Source organism: Pseudorasbora parva, chromosome 24 (assembly GCF_024679245.1).
Source record: "Pseudorasbora parva isolate DD20220531a chromosome 24, ASM2467924v1, whole genome shotgun sequence".
NCBI classification, from domain to species: domain Eukaryota; kingdom Metazoa; phylum Chordata; class Actinopteri; order Cypriniformes; family Gobionidae; genus Pseudorasbora; species Pseudorasbora parva.
This window is the reverse complement of record NC_090195.1, coordinates 30,630,053-30,657,212: the sequence shown is the minus strand read 5'-3', so window position 1 is coordinate 30,657,212 and position 27,160 is coordinate 30,630,053. Positions and strand designations below refer to the sequence as shown.

Here is a 27,160-nt window from a genome sequence, read left to right as displayed (position 1 = left end):
CATGAAAAAATGTCTGTCAAAATATAACATGCAACTTCCTGTTCCAATATTCCAAATTCCAAGCTTTTTGACAGACGTGATAACGTACGTGAGGGGTGCTTGACTTTTGGTTAGTTGTAAAACGTGATGGATCAACAGGTAATAATTATTTGTTTATTAGTGACATAATTCAGAGCCCGATCTCAAGAAAATGTGTATAAATAGTAAGAGTGTGCAATCTCGTGGAATGTATACGCAAAAATTAGTTTTGGCGTGCATATGGTACGCGGTTTTTCGCGTGCATATGATACGCACTTTATGACGTATTATACGTACGAACCCCCCACCCCACTATCCTAATCCTACCCAAGAGCGTGTCATATGCACGCGAAAAACTGCGTAGCATTTGCACGCCAAAACTCATTTTGGCGTATCCATTCCACGAGATTTCACACTCGTACTATTGATACGCATGACCATGAGATCGTGTTGTGATTCACGCCCATGAGTGTTATGTTGATGTTCTTGGTTCCAATGTTCTAACTGACAGCCAGCCTAAGTTTTTGATGGACGTGACAACATGCATGAGGGGTGAACTATGTTTGATTTTTGAGTAGTTGTGCTGGTTTTGATGAACCAAAACTTCTTGAACAATGTTCACTAATCTGGCAAAGTTTTTCAATTGGATTGGTGGTTATTGTATTTAGCATGCCGTGTGAAATATTCAACACGATCTCATGGTCATGTGTATAAATAGTACGAGTTTGCAATCTCGTGGAATGTATACGGCAAAATGAGTTTAGGCGTGCGTGTGGTACGCGTTTTTTCGCGTTCATATGATACGCACTTTATGGCGTGCATATGACACGCTCTTGGGTAGGTTTAGGGTGGTGGGGTGGGGGGTTCTTATGTATAATACGCCATAAAGTGCGTATCATATGCACGCGAAAAACAGCGTACCATAAGCACATTCCACAAGATTGCAAACTCGTACTATTTATACGCATTTTCGTGAGATCCGTCTCGAAATATTTCAATCAGTTCCCTGATTATTCCAATTCAATTTCAGAGAGTCAAGAACAAATGTATACTCACGTGCGCTATTTATTATGCATTTTATTGTCTATGACAGCCACTTCCTCGTCTCAGAAAGCGATGATGTGGTCAAAACATCCGGTTTTCCAGGAAATGCGTGGACCTCTCTGTCAATACTGTGTATTGTGCACGTCTTTGTTTTTTGTTTTTTTAACAAATGGATCATTTTTTATTTTAAAGATTTATTTCTTAGTGATGTGATGGATTATTTCAATGTTATTTCAATGTTTTTTGTTCAATGTTTTTTTTCTCAATATTCCAACCGACCGCCAGACAAAATTTTTTTGGGCCAAGAATTATAAAATGTGCTGGTTTTGATGCGCAATTTTTTTTTTTTTTTTTGTCTTTTATAACAACTCTGTGTTGTACCTGAGCAGATTCCTTACCTGTGGTAAACTCACTTTATCGCATGTCTATGAGTTGTGGTTAATACAAATGTAATTTTTATTGGCCTGCATTGGTAATAAAAGACATTTGGCAGCTATGATTTAAGTTTATGCTCATGTCTGTTGGTTTTAGCTGGTAGGCTTACATTTATATGCCTGTCACTGAGTGAATCTATTGGATGTGAACAGAGTGGTATTTGTGAAGCATGCATTGAATGCAAGCCATACTTTAAGTGTGTAGTAGTTTTCAAAGCATACTGCATCTTGAGGTATATAAAACGTCTGATAAAAAAGAGGTGTATGAAAATGCCTCCAGTACGCTGTAATTTAATGCATTGACCTTTAGATATTAAAGGCTTAAACGACATTACCTTCCCTTCAGATGTATAATATTTACCTCTAAAAATTCAGTCAAAATTCATAGCCAGAAAATAATTTTATTTATTTTTTATTCCTGTGTAAAATATGAAAGCAGGTGAAGTTCTCACAATTGGAGGCCAGATTTTGTTTCACTAATTTGCTTCACTTGTAATGGCAGAAAGTCCCAGCACAGCGGCACAACAATTATATCCAGGTGCAAGAATTTGATTCAACAAATTCTAGGTGGATACATCCAGGTTTTTTCCCGGCATCCCTCCTGTTTTCTCTCTCCCATCGGAACAGCCAGAACCAGATGCCCTTGGAAAAAAAAAAGATTAAAAAAAATCCTGCCCACATGTGACGGAGGACCTTGACGAAAAAGCTGAAGCTTTTCCAGTATCTTGAAAGTCATAAAACATTTTGTTTATTATAATAATTAGAATGGCGGGAACCAGAGACTAGTCCGGAAGATAATGGGACATGCTAATGAGTGTGGAAGCGAGCCAATCAGAGGAGGATGAAGAGGTGGAGGGACTGTGATCTTTTGGCAGGGTCTACAACTGGGAAAGCAATACGATCTGGAAGTCTAGAGACTCAGTTGGCCTGTCATTGTGGGAGGGGGGCACGATTAGGGAGGCTTGAGTCTTTTTCAGGAGGTGTTGGTGAAGGCAGAGGTTCAAAACTGGTTTTGCTTAAGGGCCCAAATGTTACATTAGACATCAAGTAGCGATCCAATTTTGACAATATTACCTAAATTATTTATTGTACAAATGTAAATGCAACACCCTTAAATGGACATAACACATTTTCTGCCAATCTCATGTTAAAGTCCCAGTGAACCGGAAGTTGCAAATTATTTTATTTCAGTGCTGTGACATATTAAGTAAAATAGAATATTGAATAGAGGGCATGGTTTTACTTCAGTGGATAATAATATTCAAACCCAAGCTGTCAAACTGCCGTAATCGGAAAGGGAACACCATTCCAGACCGGAAGTTACTTTTCAGATACTGATTAAAGATTACCAGGGCAAAACATTTGTTATTTATTTATTAAAAGACAGATATGCGGTACCAATTCTTTCCGAAAACACCCAAGCTTGTGCAGGCGTGCAGACACACACACACACACACACACACACACACACACACACACACACACACACACACACACAAACAATACATCATCGCATAATCCCTGGATAACTTTCGATTCACTATACATTTGTGTTGTTGACATTATATGCACTTACAACAAAATTTGATTGCTAATAAAACACAGACATTTGATGCAGTTTTACTCACCGCCTGCGGTTTCCACTCATGACTGGGAACAAACAGAAACACTTTCAGAACTCAAACTGCATCCACTGTTTTCTTAACACTGGGTTATTCTGGGAGCTGTATTTGAATTCCGACATTTTTTGACGTCATAAAGGGCCATATGAAAAAAATAAATTAAAAAATCCGAGGGGTGGGATAAACGGTTGTCTTTCAAACTCCCTCTGCACGCGACAGGATAGCGCTACAACCAACCAGAGCAATGAAGGTGAAACAGAGCTAGTTGATAGATTAAACATTCGCCGTATCCTGATTCGAAAGACCGCTGTTCGCCAGTTTCTGTGTTTACTAGAAGAACGCAAACGCAACTCGGCCGCCGTCATTATGGCCCCGCCCACCGACTCTATACACGATGTGATTGGCCCGGCAAGAGTTAGGCGAATACAGCTCAGAAGGGTATTGAGAGTTGCTAGACGACTCTCGCGGACAGATTAGATTTGCTGCCGCTAGGGTGCGTCTAGATTTCTAGGCTAGTTTAGTATTGATTCAGTGTAAAGTTCAAGTACGAAACGAGTTTAGTCTTTGGTTTCACTTTATGTCCTTGGTACAGTGTAATTAGACATTTAAATAATGAGTAATATTAATTAACTACATGTACTTATTATAGTGCATACTAAATTTCCCCCGGCGATACCGATTAGACCAAATGTTATCGGACGATGCCGATAGATCGATTTTTCTTAATCTCCTAAATAATTCTGCGGACAAAACAGGGAACCCTCTCATTTGGTACATTAATATTAGAGGTTAAAATGAACAACATAGCTATTATATTCAACTGCTATTTATTTTTATAGATATAATAATTACACTCAAACAAAACGGAAATTTTTGCATACCCATTGCACATAAGGTAGTTTTCATTACTTCCTCCTTAAATTTATGTAAACACGCATATATAATTAACATTAAATAAGCTCTTCTCAAGTGTTTTTATACTGGATAACTTACCGAAATCCTTATCATGTAATCGCCCGGTCTGTATTAATATCAGTTAATTTAGCATTTACCTTAGAAAAGTTGCACTTTATCTTTCAACATACCCTCTGATATTCATACATGTTTTTTTGTTTTTTTTCTAGATATAATTTGTATTAAAGTGGAAGAAAATACTTGTTTAAACCGAGGCGCTACAGCGATCTGTCAGGACCAATCCGTAACCCTAACTGTACCTCTAGTAAGTACATTATTACTCAGTACTTATTTGAGTAAGTACAATGCAACTACATCACATTAAAGTGTACATTTTACAATCAGTTTTCTCCCCGCTGTCCATGGGTGAACAGACCTGCAATCCAGTTTTAGGCTGTAACTCTCCAGTTGAGAACCACTGGTTTATACTGGGCCGAAGCTCTCCAGTCATGCCATGCTTAATTTAGAGCCCTGTTGCCCCTGTGGTCCTCCTGAAAATATGACAGGAGGGACATAAATAACTATTTGCTGCCCCTAAAAACCATACTACCCCCTTGCATCCATGAAGTGCCCTATCAAAGCTCACTCAGGGCTAAGAAAAGGCTCGTAAATCTTTTAGAACTGAGACAGTGCCTTCATTTGCTGGCGTCGCAGTTAGCGATTGTTACAGAGGATGTTGCTCATCCCTTGCTCTCTCTAAATGGTGGGAGACCCAGGTGGCAGAAGGGATGGGGAGGTTTGGATGCCGGTTTAATGAGGGTACCCAAGTAAACTGGGGCGGCAGGAGGGGTGCGGAGCCAGATTGCGACCTCACTGCCAAGAACTCGATGCCGAAGAGTGTGTGTATTCGTATGATTGTAGGAGACGGTCATGCTGTTGATGAGTAATTGATGTAAAAATCACACTGGTAAACGTGAGAGAGTAATCCATAATTGCCTGAAATGTTTACAGATGTGCATTAATTACTCAAGCGTAATTAGCTTTTAGAGATAATTACTACTTTGGCAAGGCCTTAAAGTGTAATGTATTATTTAACAAAAATCATTGGAGATACGTCATGATGAAGCTCGGTTATCAATGACACGTAGCGTCTCTATTCCGTGGACGGCTGATTGGATTTGCTGGAGTCGCGGGTCGGCAGAAGAACATGCTGAGAGTATAAATTGACTCTGGCCCATAGTAGAAACAGGGATAAAAGCCGTCCAGTCGTATAATGCTAGATACCCTTCCTCGCCACAGGTGCTCCACTCTGGCCATGTTATTACAGCATGTGTGCCAGCATTCATTTCATATGATGTCAACACACCATTCAGCTTTAGATATTACTATGGAAAATCATCACACCAAAAGTCAACAGACCATAGACCTGTAACTAAAGGACTATTTTCATCATAAACCATTAATAAGTCTCAAACAACCCACTGGAATTAAATGAAACTAATGAGAGTAAATGACACACGTATAATACAAGAACGGCCTGTATTTAAACATTTTTTATTTTTTTAAATGTCATTATTTATGTGAATTTCGCTACTAGTGCAAAGTCTGAACACACTTGATTAAATTTACATCTATCTTATAAGTTTTTTTATTATTTTATTATGATAAATGTTATCTTATTTTGTGGACAAATATATATATACACACACACACAGGTTACATTGATTCAAGATATAATGTAAATAATTGCATCACTTTAATATTGAATTACTTTACTGATAATATTCTGACAAAATCTCTATAAAACTCATAAAGTGCTAATAAAAAAGACATTTGCAATAATCAACTCCCATTGTGAATGATACAACATCTCTCATGCACTTATATGTTTGACAACCCAAATCAAATTGTATCTCTATAAAATGATTCCAAATTGCATGTCGATGGGCTTGTATAATTATATAAAGGTATAAAAATGCAGATAGGTTAACATAGGGAGTCTTGTGTAATCTCATTCCCACACAAACCGCCACAGGGTTCCTGTCTGTTGGCCACGGTACCTTCTCTGGCTTTCATTTGATTTAGAGAGCTGAGCTACACACCTCCAAGATGTCTTCATATCGCACCAAGTGTCTGCAGTTCTTCCAAAAATATTGACTGACAGTTTATTGAGTTTCAGAGTCAACTGATAAAAAAAAAAAAAGACATAACCAGAATACATGTAAACATGCTACATCAGTAAGAAGGGTTTATCCACATGTGCCTTATCTGGCCGACAGTTTATGAAAAGCCACTAAATAATATCACGTAACATTATTTATGAGGTAGTGACATCACAGCATGTCATTGAGGAATGCTTTCGCAGTCCTGGCGATCCAGTTTCTGTAGACCTGCAGTGAGTTAATAAGGCTGGGGTCCTAACTTTAGGTCCAAATCCTTGGTAGTAGATTTCACTGTTTGATTCCAATGAATTAATAGAGTATTGACTTGCAGTGTCTGGTAAAATTGTACGATTTGTAATAAGATAAATTAATAGGTATACATGAAAAAATACCCAGTAACACTTTATTTTAAAGTGTGTAAATTGACATGACACCTTAAACATGACACCTTAAAATAAGGTGTTACCCCGAATACTCTCTGAAAGTTACTTTTCAATGGATTAGGGTTTAAGCCATACGCGCCGCAATTCCATTTATTCCATTTGACCTATCGTAAGCCACGCCCCCCTCAGTTACTGTTGCTAACTCGGACCAACAAACATAATTGCTAACTGTCTAACAATGACAGCTGCCAGTGTGAAAACCTTATCCCAATATGTTTTTGATCCATTTTGGACACAGGAGGAACAACGCTCGTTGAGGAGCATTCAAATATGCCATGGAGGGATATATAAATATTTATCACAAGATTAATTTGGAAGCAAGGATTTACAGTTCACAATGTAAATGGAAGAAGTCTCATGTCACATCAACACTGTTCATGTGCTGTAGGGTAAGATTCATTTACGTTTAACCAGTTTAATATGGAGAGGCACTGAAATGTAGACCTTCGTTTATGTGTTTTTGACCTACACTGTACATGACATGAGAACAGTTAACGTTAGCTATTTAGGTTTGTACGTTAATATGGACTCACTAACTTTAAATTGTAAATGAATGAGAGTATGACACCTAGAAAATCCTCTCAGGATACCTGGAATCAGTGTTGTACATATAGGCTACTCAAGTGCCATTGGCTCATCTGCTTTAAAGATCCCGGTTTTCATGTGTTTTCGAAGCTTTGATTGTGTTTACAGTGTGCAATATAACATGAGTTCATGTTTCGCGTGTAAAAAAAATACAGTATTTTCCACACAATTTACTTATCTGTATACCGCTGTTTTCTCAGTCCTAAAAACGGCCTGATGATTTCCTTGTTCTATGAAGTCCCTCCTTCAGAAACATGTAACGAGTTCTGATTGGGCCAGCGCTTCCCGTGTTGTGATTGGACAGCAGCTTAGCGCACTTTGCCCGGAAAGGTCCCGCCTCTTACCATAACGGAGAGATGCAAGCGCTGCGCTCTTCACCACGTGGGAGAGCAATAAGACCACGGCCCCTTTTCTGCATATTCTTGTGGGCGGAGGAATAGTCAACAATAGGCTTGTTCGACTTCACCCAGCGATGCGCAGACCGATCAGCGGCTGACTTGAAGCACTGCGTGCCGGTTAGAAATTTTGTCTGACTTGAGACCAAGGGGGTAATCTAGCACTCGGAAAGCGTTCCACCCATAGGGGCTGCCATTGCTAACCAAGCCATCACCTGCTGTTAGCATCCCATTGACTCCCATTCATTTTTGAGTCACTTTGACAGTGAATAGCTTTACATCTGAGGCATTTAAAGACTCCATTTGTCCATTGTTTATTTCTAAAGAAACACGACAATGCATAAAAGGCTCCATTACCTTGTATCTTACACTATCGCCCCGTAGAAGCTGTTTTTGTAAAAATAGGCTAACGATTGCGTCATAACCAACGCGAGCGACTCTGTCGCACAGTTGAGAAATTACCGTATAGACAGGAGGAGACGCTTAGAAACAATCTTTTACTGTCTATGAGACAGTCGGGGGGAAGTGGAAACAAAGTCCGATAAAGTCAAGGGAGAAGAATGGGGAGAAGCCGATAGTGAGCCAAAAACAACGGCAGAAAATATTTAAACAACGTGATTCAGATTTAACTTTCCACAACTACTAGAAGACCTACAGCTGTCCGACAGGTTGCTTACGTCACATCTACGTCGTCAAGCTCAGTCTGAGCCTGCGCAGTTCGCTCAGCCATCAGGAAGTGAGTGCCTCTGATTGGCCTCATTTTTCCGCCGTTGAAGTCAATGGGAACGCTCTGTCCATTTATTTTACTGTCTATGCTTGAGACAGCGCCGACAGCACGTGACTGTGACGTATGTCAACAAAGTACCGCGAGAGCGATTCGAGAGTAGCCGGCTGTTGCAGCCGCTGCAGATTCTCAATGGTGGCTGCAGGAGGCTGCTCGAGCTCTGATGACGACACAGCTGATCCACGATTGGCCGATTCACCGCATGACAGCGATCACGTGTGTTTCCTGTTTAATCTAAAACCTTGTTATGCTAATGCTCACAAATCATTTATTCATAACAGTAAGACCTCTTTTCATGTAGTCGCGATGTTATATTCTCATGTTTATCAAAATAAAACTGATAAAAAAAAACGTTTACAACACTTCATTGATAATGTAGGTTTATATGTTGAACATTAATCTTGTCCAAATAGACGCTTTATTAAGGAGTACATAAAGTGTTGAATGAAAATGTAATTTGAAACATCTGTGTGTTTGAGAAATATTGCATTTATTTAATTTCAGCTCTGATAAAGTTTGCAAACGCAGCGCAAGCGTCACTGCGGGAGGTAGGAAGTGTCCGACTTCACGTCTCCGTTTGCAGCTCCTCCTCGCCTGCACTCGGCTACTCTCGCCGATCGGATGCATCCAGCCGCAGCCGATGTCGAACACACCTAAACGGTTCTAGTGACGTCATTAAAGCAGGCGGTACAGGGCTGTAGTCCAAACCGGCCGTTCGCTGTAGGCTTTGAAATTGAACTTCTGTTAAATAAAATATCTCGCTTGGCATTGAACTTTGAGCTTTATAATTTTACAGGTATTATTTATGCTCTAACAGCAACATTACACACTAACTAAAGATGTAATCGCAAAGAACAGGACCAGTGTGACTTTAGTGACTTTATATCTCGCAATTCTGACTTTATATCTCGCAATTCTGACTTTATATCTCGCAATTCTGACTTTATATCTCGCAATTTTGACTTTATATCTCGCAATTCTGACTTTATATCTCACAATTCTGACTTTATATCTCGCAATTTTGACTTTATATCTCACAATTCTGACTTTATATCTCACAATTCTGACTTTATATCTCACAATTCTGACTTTATATCACGCAATTCTGACTTTATATCTCACAATTTTGACTTTATATCTCGCAATTTTGACTTTATATCTCACAATTCTGACTTTATATCTCACAATTCTGACTTTATATCACGCAATTCTGACTTTATATCTCGCAATTCTGACTTTATATCTCGCAATTTTGACTTTATATCTCGCAATTCTGACTTTATATCTCACAATTCTGACTTTATATCTCGCAATTTTGACTTTATATCTCACAATTCTGACTTTATATCTCACAATTCTGACTTTATATCTCACAATTCTGACTTTATATCACGCAATTCTGACTTTATATCTCACAATTTTGACTTTATATCTCGCAATTTTGACTTTATATCTCACAATTCTGACTTTATATCTCACAATTCTGACTTTATATCACGCAATTCTGACTTTATATCTCACAATTCTGACTTTATATCACACAATTCTGACTTTATATCTCACAATTCTGACTTTATATCACACAATTCTGACTTTATATCACACAATTCTGACTTTATATCACACAATTCTGACTTTATATCACACAATTCTGACTTTATATCACACAATTCTGACTTTATATCACACAATTCTGACTTTATAACTCGCAATTCTGACTATATCTCGCAATTCTGACTTTATATCACACAATTCTGACTTTATATCAAACAATTCTGACTTTATATCTCACAAGTCTGACTTTATATCACGCAATTCTGACTTTATATCTCACAATTCTGACTTTATATCACACAATTCTGACTATATATCTCACAATTCTGACTTTATATCACACAATTCTGACTTTATATCTCACAATTCTGACTTTATATCACACAATTCTGACTTTATATCTCACAATTCTGACTTTATATCACACAATTCTGACTTTATATCACACAATTCTGACTTTATACCTCGCAATTCTGACTTTATATATCACAATTCTGACTTTATATCTCACAATTCTGACTTTATAACTCGCATTTCTGACTTTATATCACACAATTCTGACTTTATATCACACAATTCTGACTTTATATCAAACAATTCTGACTTTATATCTCACAAGTCTGACTTTATACCTCGCAATTCTGACTTTATATATCACAATTCTGAATTTATATCTCGCAATTCTGACTTTATATCTCACAGTTCTGACTTTATATCTCACAATTCTGACTTTATATCTCACAATTCTGACTTTATATCACACAATTCTGACTTTATATCACACAATTCTGACTTTATATCTCGCAATTCTGACTTTATATCTCACAGTTCTGACTTTATATCTCACAATTCTGACTTTATATCTCACAATTCTGACTTTATATCTCACAATTCTGACTTTATATCACACAATTCTGACTTTATATCACACAATTCTGACTTTATATCTCACAATTCTGACTTTATATATCACAATTCTGACTCTATATCACAATTCTGACTTTATATCACACAATTCTGACTTTATATCTCGCAATTCTGACTTTATATCTCGCAATTCTGACTTTATATCACACAATTCTGACTTTATATCACACAATTCTGACTTTATATCTCGCAATTCTGACTTTATATCTCACAATTCTGACTTTATATCTCGCAATTCTGACTTTATATCACACAATTCTGACTTTATATCACACAATTCTGACTTTATATCTCGCAATTCTGACTTTATATCTCGCAATTCTGACTTTATATCTCGCAATTCTGACTTTATATCACACAATTCTGACTTTATATCACACAATTCTGACTTTATATCACACAATTCTGACTTTATATCTCGCAATTCTGACTTTATATCTCACAATTCTGACTTTATATCTCACAATTCTGACTTTATATCACACAATTCTGACTTTATATCACACAATTCTGACTTTATATCTCACAATTCTGACTTTATATATCACAATTCTGACTCTATATCACAATTCTGACTTTATATCACACAATTCTGACTTTATATCTCGCAATTCTGACTTTATATCTCGCAATTCTGACTTTATATCACACAATTCTGACTTTATATCACACAATTCTGACTTTATATCTCGCAATTCTGACTTTATATCTCACAATTCTGACTTTATATCACACAATTCTGACTTTATATCACACAATTCTGACTTTATATCTCGCAATTCTGACTTTATATCTCGCAATTCTGACTTTATATCTCGCAATTCTGACTTTATATCACACAATTCTGACTTTATATCTCGCAATTCTGACTTTATATCTCGCAATTCTGACTTTATATCTCGCAATTCTGACTTTATATCTCTCAATTCTGACTTTATATCACACAATTCTGACTTTATATCTCACAATTCTGACTTTATATCACACAATTCTGACTTTATATCACACAATTCTGACTTTATATCACACAATTCTGACTTTATATCACGCAATTCTGACTTTATATCTCACAATTCTGACTTTATATCACACAATTCTGACTTTATATCACACAATTCTGACTTTATATCTCACAATTCTGACTTTATATCTCGCAATTCTGACTTTATATCTCGCAATTCTGACTTTATATCTCGCAATTCTGATTTTATATCTCTCAATTCTGACTTTATATCACACAATTCTGACTTTATATCTCACAATTCTGACTTTATATCACACAATTCTGACTTTATATCTCACAATTCTGACTTTATATCACACAATTCTGACTTTATATCTCACAATTATGACTTTATATCTCGCAATTATGACTTTATATATCACAATTCTGACTTTATATATCACAATTCTGACTTTATACCTCGCAATTCTGACTTTATATCTCACAATTCTGACTTTATAACTCGCATTTCTGACTTTATATCACACAAATCTGACTTTATATCTCGCAATTCTGACTTTATATCTCACAATTCTGACTTTATATCTCACAATTCTGACTTTATATCTCGCAATTCTGACTTTATATATCACAATTATGCTTTTATATCTCACAATTCTGACTTTATATATCACAATTCTGACTTTATATCACACAATTCTGACTTTATATATCGCAATTCTGACTTTATATCACACAATTCTGACTTTATATCTCGCATTTCTGACTTTATATCACACAATTCTGACTTTATATCACACAATTCTGACTATATCTCGCAATTTTGACTTTATATCTCGAAATTCTGACTTTATATCACACAATTCTGACTTTATATCTCGCAATTCTGACTTTATATCACACAATTCTGACTTTATATCACACAATTTTGACTTTATATCACACAATTTTGACTTTATATCACACAATTCTGACTTTATATCACACAATTCTGACTTTATATCTCACAATTCTGACTTTATATCTCGCAATTCTGACTTTATATCACACAATTCTGACTTTATATCTCGCAATTCTGACTTTATATCTCACAATTCTGACTTTATATCACACAATTCTGACTTTATATCTCGCAATTCTGACTTTATATCTCGCAATTCTGACTTTATATCTCGCAATTCTGATTTTATATCACACAATTCTGACTTTATATCTCACAATTCTGACTTTATATCTCACAATTCTGACTTTATATCTCACAATTCTGACTTTATATCTCACAATTCTGACTTTATATCTCGCAATTCTGACTTTATATCACACAATTCTGACTTTATATCTCACAATTCTGACTTTATATCTCACAATTCTGACTTTTTATCTCGCAATTCTGACTTTATATCTCGCAATTCTGATTTTATATCTCTCAATTCTGACTTTATATCACACAATTCTGACTTTATATCACAATTCTGACTATATATCACACAATTCTGACTTTATATCTCACAATTCTGACTTTATATCACACAATTCTGACTTTTTATCTCGCAATTCTGACTTTATATCTCGCAATTCTGATTTTATATCTCTCAATTCTGACTTTATATCTCACAATTCTGACTTTATATCACACAATTCTGACTTTATATCTCACAATTCTTACTTTATATCTCGCAATTCTGATTTTATATCTCACAATTCTGACTTTATATCTCACAATTCTGACTTTATATCTTACAATTCTGACTTTATATCACACAATTCTGACTTTATATATCACAATTCTGACTTTATATATCACAATTCTGACTTTATATCTCGCAATTCTGACTTTATATATCACACAATTCTGACTTTATATCTCGCAATTCTGACTTTATATATCACAATTCTGACTTTATATATCACAATTCTGACTTTATATCACACAATTCTGACTTTATATCTCGCAATTATGACTTTATCTCACACAATTCTGACTTTATATCTCACAATTCTGACTTTATATCACACAATTCTGACTTTATATCACACAATTCTGACTTTATATCACACAATTCTGACTTTATATCTCGCAATTATGACTTTATCTCACACAATTCTGACTTTATATCTCACAATTCTGACTTTATAGCTGGCAAATCTTACTTTATATCACACAATTCTGACTTTATAGCTCGCAAATCTTACTTTATATCACACAATTCTGACTTTATATTTTGCAATTCTGACTTTATATCTCGCAATTCTGACTTTATGTCAAAAAAGTCTGACTTTATATCTCTTAATTCTGACTTTATATCTCTTAATTCTGACTTTATAGCTTGCAAATCTTCCTCTTATTAGGCAATTCTGACTTTATATCACAAAATTCCGACTTTATAGCTCACAATTCTGACTTTATAACTCGCAATTCTGACTCTATATTTCACAATTCTGACTTTATATCTCACAATTCTGACTTTATATCTTGCATTTCTGTCTTTATTACAAAATTCTGACTTTATATCTCACAATTCTGACTTTATATCTTGCATTTCTGTCTTTATTACAAAATTCTGACTTTATTCTGATGCAGTTCTTCTTTTCTCAGAAGTGTTTTTGTTTATATTCTGTCTTAATAACTCGCAATTGTGACAATTTAATTGTGAGATAAAAAGTAGCAATTATTAGCAATTTATTCTGTGGCAGAAACAACTTAATTCTGTATGTCACGTGTATGTTTCTATTTGCCTGTTTGACCTAGTGTGCTTCATTGATTATCCTGATCACCTGTTGTTTTATTAAATCATTAAATAAATCTTTTTTTGTTTGCTCAGTCTATAAGTCCTGTGATCATTGCCCGATCTCATTTAATTACAGCTGTTGTGTTTACTTCATCTCCCTCGTCTCCTGTGTGTATGGAATAAAGATAATTTATATTGGATATTATTTGTTGTGTGCTCTTGATCATAGCAAGACTTTAGAGAATAATATTTGATGATAAATGTATATACTTTTCACAATCCAAACAATTACAGTGGATTAAATTAAGTATTTGGATGGGATTTTCATTTCATGTTGACTTTATATGACTAGTACAAAACATCTGACAATTTTTGACAATCTGACGACAAAAAAATATCTAAATGAATAGCTTAATATAGTCATTATAGATCATCAAACTTTACAAAGTAGAATGTCTGACTGCTAACTGTCGATGCATTTCCTCCCAGTGAAGCACAATGAACCGATCCAACCCGAGCAATGAGAATCGTCACGTGACCTAGTCGCCCTTCAGTGGTTATGAAAAGAAGCTTGGAGTTTCTTTACTGCCTGTTGGAAAGATTCCTGGACCTTGTAGCGGCCAAGGTCTTGAGATTATCATGAGTATGTTCCCAAGTTACTGAGAATAAATTAAAGGATAAAAAAAGTTTGTAGTTTTTTGAGTTAAATGTACATATGGTTGCCTTGGTAGTGGATACAACAGACCGGTCCCTTAGATGCATCTGTATTTTGAGATGTCGGAAAGGAATGATGGACTTGAATTAAACAGGGAATCCTGTTGTCAAACGTGATGGACATGCTTATTTTTTTTAGAGACAGATGTTGATTTTAGCACGCAAACATTGCAGAGAGAGACCAGTCAACCAACACCCCCAAGATTTTTCTTTTCTCATAAGCACTGTTTGTCTTTATGGCTAAACAGAGTATATTTTTTTGATAAATGTGATATATGAAACAGAATACAGTAATTATATATTTTAACAATGCAATAAAGTAAATAAATAAAAAATGTGCTCAGGTGGACAGAGACAAGCAAGTTTGTAATTTTGAGTGTTAAATAACGCCTCTGAGATACAACAACAAAAAAAATGTCTGCTTTGCCAATGCAGGTGCTAAAATCAATTAGTAATTAATTAGAGCAAAGAAAAGAAGCGTAATAAATGGCAGCCACCTGGACCAAGCCAAGGTATTTGGGCTGATAATTATCAATCATGAGAAGGTAGCTGACTCCAAACGGCTAAGCTCCGGTCTGCTCGCACAAATGGTGTTATCTGCATAACTGTAGTCGCATCTGGCATGAAGAATCGTCTTTCCTGCTGAATACAATACATGCGACTTCTCTGGTTTATGTAACGTGCATAAAATATGTGTGTTTCTGTATAACACCACAGTTAGTTAAAGGGAATGTTTGATAATGTTATAATTCTTTATGGTATCATATGAAAACACTGCTGTGTAGTGGTTACTTTTAGAGGGGGGAAATAAAATGAATACATTAACATATAAAATTTTATGTTGTTTATGGTGAATGTTAAACAGACATGTTGCATTTTGATGCCAGCCAGTAACTATAGCTAGAGCACAGCTCTATTCTATATTCTCTACTCTGATTCTGAATGAAGCCAAGATTTTGCTGCTTATGAATATCTGTTTAATAGACTCAACAACTCATTGCCCATCCCAAACGTTGAATATTGTAACTTTAAATAGAATTTAATTACGACTATAACTGTTTTATTCTACACACACACACACACACAGACAGAAAATAATTAGACATTTGTTTTTGGTATGGGAGATAATAGATGTTTCTTCAAATTACATCATATCTTTCCTTTAAAAAAATAACAGCTGTACAACATGGTGATTTTTACAAGAGGGAAACAGTTGATATATATATATATATATATATATATATATATATATATATATATATATATATATATATATATATATATATATATATATATATATATATATATATATATATATATATATCAAAAATCATGGCAGGTCAGCCATCAGCATTAACCGTACAAAATAGCGCTTGTTAAGATGCCCCCGTGTAATGCAGACTATGAATTGTGAAATTCCAAACCTCGTTATGCCAAATTATAGGGAAGTGTTGTGGCATGTGCAGCAAGCAGAAACATCTCTATCCAGCTCGTCCTCTAGTCCTCTAACATGAGGGAATCATACAGGGGAGTAACAGTACATTTCACCAACACTTGGGGAAAAAACGGAACTGAAGGTGGAATGGGTTCATAGCACTTCCACGTACAGATCGCCAAAATAATGTTTCCTTCTTGACGTGAAAGATTCTGTATAATGTATCCAGGTACAGAAAGTTTATATTACAACATGCAACACTTTGAAGACAATGCAAGAATCCAAAGAACACAGAGCCATGCCAAAAATGATTTATTGAGATTTTTGACTTACCTTATTTGCCTCCTTCACTTACTCCGATATATGAGGTCACCAAAGGAACAGATGACTAAATTTTGACTGGTTTCACTGGAATTGAAGTCACTGATGGTGATTTGTATGTGTTCTGCACCAAAGTTATTCTTCCTCGGGCATAGACTTGAATGATTGTTGCTCTTTTAAAGCCAAGGCTTTTCTAAAGCCAACTTTTGCTCTTTCAAAGCCAACTTTTCAGGCGAACACGAAGCTCAAAGCATTTTTAGTAGTTTAATACCAAATCTGAATTATGTACCAGAACACTCAGTATAATATAAAGGGTTTCAAGTTTTGTGATATACACTATACCATTTAGCAATTAGAAATGGAAATGATTATTTTGTAGTCGACAAATATGCATGCGACAGCCACCAAATGCTATCGTCCATGTATCTCATCAATGCCAGATTATTATATTCCACTCACCTCTAGGTCATGAAAACAAAGAGTTGCGCACTTCATTTCTGACCTCTATCGTTCATCGTGTATTCTCTCAGATCATTCTCTCTGAGATTGCATAGCTACTTGTGAAGAGCATTTCAATAACTTTAGTCTACAAACATTTTCCCTCCAAAACGAGCTTCTCTCTCTGTTATCTTTGTGCCAAGGTGTGTTTGATGTTCTTAACAACTGTTTCCAAGATGCAAACATATCTCTGTATCTAATTACAAAGAGCCCAAACTTCCCTTCTTTGGTTCAATGCGCAATATTAATGAGGTCAACGATTATGTTAATTGGGGAGCATTCTACAGCATGTTTTAATTAGTTCTCTGTATTCTGATTTAATGAAGAGCATGAAAACTTCACTGGATGCTTGAAATCATTCAGTTCTCCGCATACACGCTTTAAAAGGACATTTAAAGAACTTTGCACTCTGTACACTGTAAGTTGCTGCCTTATTTTTTTAAGTGCAATGAACTTAATTTCAACTTACATTGGATTAAACTGACGTAAAAATGAGTTGTATCTTGTACAAAAGTTGACCTGACTAAGCATTGTAAATCCTTAGAAGAACAGTAAAGCAAACGCTCTTCTTTTGAGGTGCGAGATAAAGGGAAAAAAAATCTTAATCCAAAGAAAATATAGCAGCACACTCTCTTAAGCCCATTTTATTTGTAGGGCTACTTGAGTCGAAACATTGATAACAAATGAAATGTGCTTAAGAGACTGTGCATATCTGTACATTGTTGTCATAACGTATGGGACTTTGTTCAAATTATTTGCTATTATTAATTTGCTTATCAGATTATACAAAAAAATTGTTGTCACTTTTCTAGAAGTTTAAAAATAAATAAATACACCCATCCACACACACGCACTATAACCCTTCTCCCGAGATTTCCATCTTGCCGTTTACGAGCATGATAGATCTGATATATAAATAAAAAATGAAAAACATGTTTGCTCACAGTGTGCAGAGGGATTTTTCCTGCATGTTATGACCGTCTTGTTTTTAATTCGAGTATGTACGCTCTCTTATTATCTGCTTCTAATGTCTGGCCCATGAAATGCAAAAAGACCCAATATTAAGCTATTTTATAAGTGCATTAAGTTTATAAATTACTTCTTTAATGAATAACCTTCCAAGACTCCATTTGAAGGGCCATTATCTGCGTGTTCCAATCTATTGCCTCACCTCCAGACTTTAACATTTATTATACTGATGAGATGCAATTAAAAGAGCAGATGTCCACAAGCTGCTCTCATCTGAGACGAGTAAATAAAATACCAATCCACACAATAACATTACCCATGAAAAGACTTTCCTTGGCGTCACGACAGGTAACCTAAGAAAGCAGGGTTTGTTCTGCACATTTTGTTTTCATTTATGCTTATTAAAATGCCATACCTTTTGTATATGTATAATGTTTAATGTTAAGATAGATAGAAACCAATGTTTTGCAGATAATACGCTTATTTTTTATTAATTGTTTTATTAAATATATTGATTTTATGGACTTCCTATTTCGTTATTTTTACCCTAGACACTCAATATCCCTGAAGAAGTCCAGCTCTGTCCCAAACAACTAATTGGAATGACCCTATTTAGCAACGTGTCAAGGGAACACGACAACATAGACAATGTCAGCGCCTCCACAAATCTTCTGTGGTCCAAACTTAATAGCGTGTCATGGTGTCCACAACTAATGCTGGAGGGGTCACAAAAACCCTTATGACTCATGTTAGTTGACGGCTCTTTCTTTAGCAGTGTGAATCCAAGCTGTGGGCAGAGTGAAAAAAACACAGAGTATGGAGTGCGCAAAGGGCCATACTCAATAAACATTTGGCTATAGGTTCACCAGACTTCTCCAAGGTCCCGTTGGATCTCTAAGAGGGTGAATTTTAAAGTTATTCAGCACAATTTTATCTTAACGTGTCCATACATGCGCAAATATAGGCTGATTAAAACAGTAATAAGTGTATTTAAATAACTCAATTTTGATATGCTGTGTGTGTGTGTGTATATATATATATATATATATATATATATATATATATATATATATATATATATATATATATATATATTATTTCACAGTGTAATTACATGTGTTATTACTAAGTAATAACAAACAAAATTGCTCTGAAATTATAAATATAAAATTGTTAATTTAACTATACATTTATATATATATATATATATATATATATATATATATATATATATATATATATATATATATATATATATATATATATATATATATATATATATATATATATATATATATTACTTTTTTGTGGCTTTTTAAGTGTGTGGTCACTCAGTTATTACACGCAGTATAATATTTTGCATTTCTCCCTATGCCCCCTTGACCTATCAAAACAAGAAAAATGACCTATTTGCATATCTTTGCACTACCAATCTATAGTGCTTTCTTTACAAAGCAATGATAAATACTCTGAAAATAATCATCCATCTCAATGCAGAATAACAGTCACCCTCCACAGACTCTCTGGCGCACTCTTGTCAATTTGCACTCTGCGTTCAAGTTTAAATGTCTTTTTTTCTCATCCTGATCTCGTTTCTACGCGTTCAGCCGAACACGACGGCGCTGAAGTCAGAGAGAGGTCAAGCGCATATGAATGAGAGGGGAAAACTGTCAGCTACTTTTACATTACAGAGAAAGAACAGCGATGCATCCATCTCTAGACAACAGCTGCGCAACAATCAGAAAGTTCATCGCTCAGTATCTGGATATGGAAAACATACTGGAGAGCCTTAAAAACAGGCAACCGACGGTTATTTAGGACTGCACAAGTGCATGTTAAGGTTAATAGTTACGTAAGGCTCGCATTGACTGTTATGTAACTTGTTGGAAAGTCATTTTTCGTTCTTATGAAAATAACTAATTTGAACGGTGAAGTGATTTGTGTTTAATGTAGGCTACGAATGTCAAAAAGCTTTGACTCATTTATATGACGTTTGCGTTTAGGCTGCATGTCAAAATTAGACAATTCTTCGCTCAAATTAAACGGTAATTGTATTATAAATAGAGCCACCATAGAAGCTTATTATAAAAATATGCGGTTATTTTCTGAGAAAGTTTGGCGTAATATATTCATAGAGAAACGCATGCGGCTTTCAATTAGTCGACTATAAGATTTAGGTATATTTCATATATATATATATATATATATATATATATATATATACACACACAAAATGTGTACAATTTTCACTATCGGATTTTTGTAATGATCATAAAAACATGCTAATTATGACTATTCATATTAGGCCTAATACTCAGTAGGCTGCTAGGTCCAGATTGTTTACGTTTTTCTAAACTAGTTTTAGTGTGTTTAGAATCGAAGACAATGCAAAAATATATTTGCGTCTATGTTTATGAACTGTCATCTGTGCGCCTTTTATGTGGTGTTATTATGAATAGTATGTGTAAATGTGACATGCACCTAAATGTATTTTTGCATTATAATTTTTAAATAGCCATTTGCCTATATTTATTTGAAATGCTGGGTGTACTACAACGGAAAACTAACACCAAAAAAATAAATAAAAACAAGCACTGATATCTTAGTTAACAGTCATATCCGTCAAATAATCTAACATAGCCATATTGTAATGGCGTTTGTCCATGGATATGATTGTTGTGCTTTTATTTTCTGGGGAAAATAGGAGTAATGAGGATAACAGGCAAGCGAAACGACTTCCTTCAAAAATGTGCATTCCATTGTACGGATCAATACGTAACACTTTCTACTGTTACTCTAACGGTGCATGAATGAAAATGTACCAGAACGTTTGAATAGATAGAGTGTTAAATAGAGTCGAACAATTCATTTTATTACCATCATTCACATATCTCAAAACCTAATAACCCGTGGAAGGAGAATATGAACATATTTCGGGAAAAAAATCACCTCCGACATAATGCATTTCGCATTCGCCCCTACTGTTTGATGTGCCAATATGTTTATATTTTCCCGAAGTCAGTATCTCCTCCTGTCGGTGGGCTATTTCTCACGCGCATGCACGCGCACGGCAGTCAACACTCGCGCCTGCACTTGTGCACACCCCCCAAGAGGAACATGTAAACACTGTAGGGTATATCGCATTTTCCTTTAAGCGACTAAGCACCGCTTTGCAACGAACATGTCGTCGGAACACATTTAAAAACAAAAATACATCCAAATGGCCGCGAATTAGAAACACTGCAATGCTCGATTCATTAGTTTCATAGCCTTGGGGCACAGTTTAAATTTGCACATGCTAATGATCTTGTGTTATCTGAGACAAACACACAAAGTTGCATGCGTGCATACTCCTAATAGTAGCCTACAGACCGCGTGCTTGCCTGGACTTAGAAGCGCTCAGATTGCCCCCTCCCTCCATAGGTGCACATTCCCTCTCTGATTCCAGAAAACTTTGCGCTTTTTTGGCCGTGAAGAAATACGCAATGGTTAAGCATTGTATCACCGTATAGATTTGAATATCCACACAGCATCTTTAGCAGTTGGCAAAACCGCTGAGTGAGAATTGTGCAGTGGCGATATCAAGCGCGCTCGTGATCTTGATGTGCCTAATGGGGCGATCAAGCAAGTTGCAACCAAGAACAAAAGCCCAACAGTGACTCTTTTCTTGGGCTCAAGTCCTTCACTCCTACCATATACTGGTCCCAAACAAGCAGAATTATGTAAGGCCACGAGGAGAGTCAAGTAATGCAGACTTTTTATATTAAAATGAATTCGTCACGATTTAACGTGTTAATGCTTTAAAACGTTACCTTGGGGAAATGGTTATATTTAATCTCTGTTAATAATGAGGGGGACAAAAGTGAAATTAAATTACTTAAACAATAATTCGTCCTGCTGAATTAGTGGGGCAAAATATAAAAGCAGGCGGATTTTCTTCCTTTTCTTTTTTTTAGGACTGAAATGTAATTTCCATTTTAAGCGTTAAATCCTAAAGACTAACTCTTGTCCTCGTGATACTTAACACCAGTGGTTATTGTTGCAATTATTAATTTAGACTGATAGAAAAATAAATATAAATAATATTTGTGTTGTTTCTCAACCTCCAATTCAATTGTTTAAAGAACAGTCGAGAAATAAAATATTGTAGGCATTTCTGTTGTACGTTTAATTCTTTAATATTGTACGAAAAGTAACCAAACATTATTTCGTAAACTAAATTTTACATACCCTACGAACGCATTTTCCATAAATACCGATTATCTCTAACATGTGTTACCGGTCCTTTACATGCGGATAAATATGGAAAATTGAGTTATATACAAGTAATAATTTCTTGCAATTGCCAATGCAATAGACAGATAGGTTTATATTTTATCACTTACATAAACAAGATTGACACGGAGCTTCAGGCTTTCACTACACGGTTTATCGACATGACATTAAATAACAACAACTGTGTGCTACTCAGACTGGACTGGAGACGAAATGTTGCACTGGATACAAAAGCACATTAATACTAATCGGTTAGGTAAACGTGTAGACTGTGGTAATACTGGGTAATTCACATTTGGTACACATAAACTATAACATTCTTTTCAGTCAAGACTATTCATCGCAATATTCGTAAAACCATTTCATTTTCCATATATCTAGGGACCACATTTTTTCACAAATTCCCTTAAACTGTATTATGACTATTTACAAAATAAAATATTACATTTTAAACTAGGTGAATCTTTATGTACAAAACAAAACAGGCTGTGACCTGCTGGTAGCATGCAATTGAAGTTCTCTGTGCAGTCTTCCGAAAATATGAAAAAAGGAAGAAGAGGGGAAAAATAGCAAAAGAAATGGAGGACAAAATCGGCTGTCAAGAGCGTTGCACACTCCGTCCATGCACTGCTCTCTCTAGACAACCGTTCAGATTCTTCACATTGTGTGTGTATGTAGGTCCACGCGAGAATAGGCTGACTTTTGAGTCTTGGTTCCAAAGCAGTCTTAATTCTGCAGTCTTTTGAAAATATTTACACGTACCATTCATTAAAATTTGACGATAGGGTGCTGTGGCTGCTCGTGTGGTGAACTGTGGATGATGCTGGTGATATGGAACTGCTGCTCTGGTTTTCTGTGGAAGGGGACACGATGGTGGGCGGCGTGGAGGACTCGTAGCCGGAGCTGGCTGCAGGGGAGGGTTGGGATCCTTGAGACGACGCCTCGTGAACCTGCGTCGAAGGCAAACAGAGATCAGTGTGTGCATAAAGCTCCACCGCCATGTGTGCTTCATAGTTATCTCAAAAAAAAAAAAAAAAAAAAAAAAACACTCGAACAATGCAATAGATTCTATCAGATTGGATTTAGCGTCATGTATAGATTACATCGATATAACATTATAATTTTGGTGCACATTTTTTGGGTGCAACACCATAACAATATTCCATAAAAAGCCACAGATACTGTAAAATAGCGTTCAGTAAACTGAAAAAAAAGAAAACAAATGGAAGTGTGCAGAAATAAAATAACGTAGGTGAAAAATAATATTTTGTAACGTTACCTTCATGTGTTTCCGGAGGGAGCTGGGATGTGTGTAGGATTTATCACACATTTTGCAGAGATATGGTTTGTCAGAGGTATGGACGTGCATGTGTTTCTTACGATCACTGCTGTTCGCAAAGCGCCTGTCACAGCCGTCAAACTCACACTTGAACGGCTTTTCACCTAACAAAACAGAGCAAAAAAATCTCTCAAAATACATTTAAAAATTATTTTTAAAAAATCAGTTACATTTTGTAGATGCATAAATAGAGCAAATAAATATGAGCAAATATAAAAAGTTACTACCCCTATATTCCACTACTAAACTCAAAATTATTCCTGCAATTTTTTCTTTTGCAACGATACATGTTTTTATTTGTTTGATATTATACAACCCATAACGAACATAAATAGGCCTACTAATTCGCGTCGTATATAATTATGCTTGGTGTGATTTTTCTTTTTCTTTTTTTTTCTATAGGACAAAGAAACAAATAATAATACCAGCATTATTTGCTTGGCAATAAATGCTTATTTACGGTCCCTTAATTACAACATCAATGATAGAAATGTATGTATAGGAAAATAATGCATTTCTTACCGGTGTGTGTTCTTTTATGGATTTTCAGATTTTCCGATCGGGCAAATACTTTTCCACAGCCGGGGAACGGACACGGAAACGGTTTCTCTCCGGTGTGAACTCGGATATGATTCACAAGTTTATACTTTGCTTTAAACGGTTTCCCTTCCCGGGAACACTCTTCCCAAAAGCAAATGTGGTTCGACTGCTCTGGCCCCCCAACGTGCTCCACCGTCAGGTGGGTCACGAGCTCGTGCATGGTGCTGAAAGTTTTGTTGCAGGACTTTTTCGGATTCGTCAGCTGCTCTGGTTCGACCCATTTGCAGATGAGCTCTTGCTTTATGGGCTGTCTCATGTACCGAAAGAAGGCCCCTGCCCCGTGATGAGCAGCCATATTCATGTTCATGGGGCCATAGCCGTGCAACTGGGTCGAGGCGTAGTGCTCGGACCTCGGACTCGCGACGTGACCGTATTGCTCGGCCCTCCCGTACATGTCCCCGGAAAAGCCCAGGCGCATCTGACTGTTCACCACGTTGGAGGATGCGTGCGTGGCCGCTTGCTCGTGCAGTCCCGGGAAGAGCAGGTGCCCAGCGGCGTCAGAGTGTCCATGTGGCCCGGCGAAACTTCCTGCGGCGGAGGCGAAGAGACTGTGTTGGGCGCTCGTGGCGTCTCCGAAGCCCCGATTGCGAAAGAGAAAGTCCCGAGTGGAGTTGAACGCGGCCGTGGAGTACGAGCTGACATGAGTGGGGTGATGATGGTGTCCCAGGGCAGCGGCGGCGGCGTAACCGGGTGCCTGCGAGGAAAACGCCGTTTGTCCAGAGCCAAGATCGTGGGAGCTATGGTTGATTTTAAAAGCGCCCATACCGTCGGCGAACGGATTGATACCCAAAGCCACTTCTCTGTCTGTAACTTCGCCTGTTGAGTGATGTCTGGTGGAGCCGAAAGTAGTCACTCCAATGGTGGGATACTGTGGTCCTGCGTCCAAGAGCATCTTCAGTCTGCAGCGGTGGAGACTGCGAGAGGAAGAATCTCTAACAACTGTCTCTGCTTGCTATTTCTCTGACTTAAGTCTGTGCAAGGCAAACTCCGATCCCCTATTCCTATTTACTTTTAGTAGAGAGGAATTTCCCTCTCTTGCTCATCCGATGCACACGCAAATCATGTGCAATATTGTCTTTTGCGGTTTATCTTCCTGTGGCGCAACTTTCACCTCCTCAGTCAGGCGGTGAGCTTCAGACTGATAGTCGCAATCATTCCTGCAGATAAATGAATTGAAAAGACAACACAGTCCACCCCTGATGAATGGGGAAGGAGGGGGGCAGCACGTGACCCCGTGCTTGGACCATCATTGGAGAGGGCGCTCTCCCCCTACTAACATTCACTCACCAAATAACAGCCCGCCATGCCTCAGCATCAGTGCGATTGGTCGGTTTACATCATCAATCTATGGGATTGTCGGGAGGTTGCTGACTGTGATTTTGCTCTGGATGTTAAAATTCAGAAACAGAGTTTAGCGAATGCATGGCCGAATAATAGCTTTTGTCCTAGACGGAGTGCTTCCACGTTTGGCCTACTTATGTGGCAGCCCGATGCTATGAGAAGAACCTGGCGCGCATCGAGTAAACACTCGCTGAAATGTGATACAGTGTAGCTATTCTTTCATGACATGAAACTCATACTCATGAAAAACAAAATAGTGTTTTGTGCGGTCTTTCCATACATGTGAAGTTAAAATGACATTTTTATTAGTTTTTGAGCAATTCAATGCATACATTTGAGCTCATCCAATGTATACATTTGTCAACAGTAGCTACAAAATATGATCTATAAGGATAATTGGAATGCACCGACATCACGTTTTTTTGGTTACTTTAATAGTGGGCGTTGTATGGTTTACTTTTACGGGCATTGAGAGATCTCTGGCAAACTATTCCTTCACTGGTTTTGCAATACGCAGTAAAAGTCACTTCTGCTCAACACTTGTTTGATGCAGTTGTTGGAATCTAATTATTGCTTTGATATCCACATTATATACTTAAACGCAGTGCGTTTTACGCCTCTGATTAGTTTAGTTTAAAAAAAGGCTCTGTGCCTAAACTCAGTAGGCCTTCCGTAGAAACCTTCAAACTTCAAATAATAGTTTCAAACCTGCGAACGAGGTGTCTCTTTCTGTTATTCATATTTTTAACCGGTGTTTTTGAAAGATTAAGGCCGTAATGTATCACCCTTGTGTATGTGTGTAAAACTTGTGGGTTGTGGAAGTTGTGAAGTGGGATTTCTCTCTGCAGGAAACTCCGGCGGCTGGAGTTCAAAGCCGCATGAACAGACGAACCATTAAAATATCATCCAGACTGCAGCCTTCAGTTCCATACACTCTCAAACTCCTTCCAGAGAGAGAGAGAGAAAGGGAGAGAGAGAGAGAGGGCCAGCCGAAGCTGCTGAGTTGAATGTTTTGTCTAACGGACGTTATCTTTATAAAAGAAATCTGGACGGTGACTTCAACAGGTGAAAAACGGTAAGACTCTAGCGTGGAGACGAAATAAGTTTTGGAGG

The 27,160-nt window shown here is 36.7% G+C and overlaps 1 protein-coding gene and 2 long non-coding RNA genes across 3 annotated transcripts in view; 2 read left to right on the top strand and 1 right to left on the bottom strand.

Moving 5' to 3' along the window:
• Window positions 1-15,487, top strand: part of LOC137063878 (uncharacterized) — an 83,311-nt gene extending 67,824 nt beyond the window's left edge. Inside the window, exon 3 of the long non-coding RNA XR_010901446.1 lies at window positions 15,045-15,487. This is a non-coding gene — a long non-coding RNA (uncharacterized lncRNA). The remainder of the gene's footprint in view (window positions 1-15,044) is intronic.
• Window positions 15,488-22,634: 7,147 nt separating this feature from the next.
• Window positions 22,635-25,836, bottom strand: zic1 (zic family member 1 (odd-paired homolog, Drosophila)). Its single transcript, XM_067435169.1, has 3 exons — window positions 24,629-25,836; window positions 24,047-24,210; window positions 22,635-23,717 (listed from the first exon to the last, which is right to left on the bottom strand). Exons 1-3 carry the CDS (start codon window positions 25,596-25,598, stop codon window positions 23,520-23,522), a joined length of 1,332 nt encoding a protein of 443 aa, XP_067291270.1. The 5' UTR covers window positions 25,599-25,836; the 3' UTR covers window positions 22,635-23,519.
• A 172-nt stretch (window positions 25,837-26,008) lies between these two features.
• The window catches only part of LOC137063877 (uncharacterized), a 42,207-nt gene continuing 41,055 nt past the window's right edge, over window positions 26,009-27,160 (top strand). Inside the window, exon 1 of the long non-coding RNA XR_010901445.1 lies at window positions 26,009-27,122. This is a non-coding gene — a long non-coding RNA (uncharacterized lncRNA). The remainder of the gene's footprint in view (window positions 27,123-27,160) is intronic.

Bases quoted from the DNA above. Each gene is read 5' to 3' on its own strand.
- zic1 (XM_067435169.1), bottom strand. From the start codon at position 25,598: ATGCTCTTGGACGCAGGACCACAGTATCCCACCATTGGAGTGACTACT. The intron at 24,211-24,628 runs GTAAGAAATGCA...CTGTTTTGTTAG, and splicing joins CCATAAAAGAACACACACCG to GTGAAAAGCCGTTCAAGTGT. The intron at 23,718-24,046 runs GTAACGTTACAA...CCTTCGACGCAG, and splicing joins CCCTCCGGAAACACATGAAG to GTTCACGAGGCGTCGTCTCA.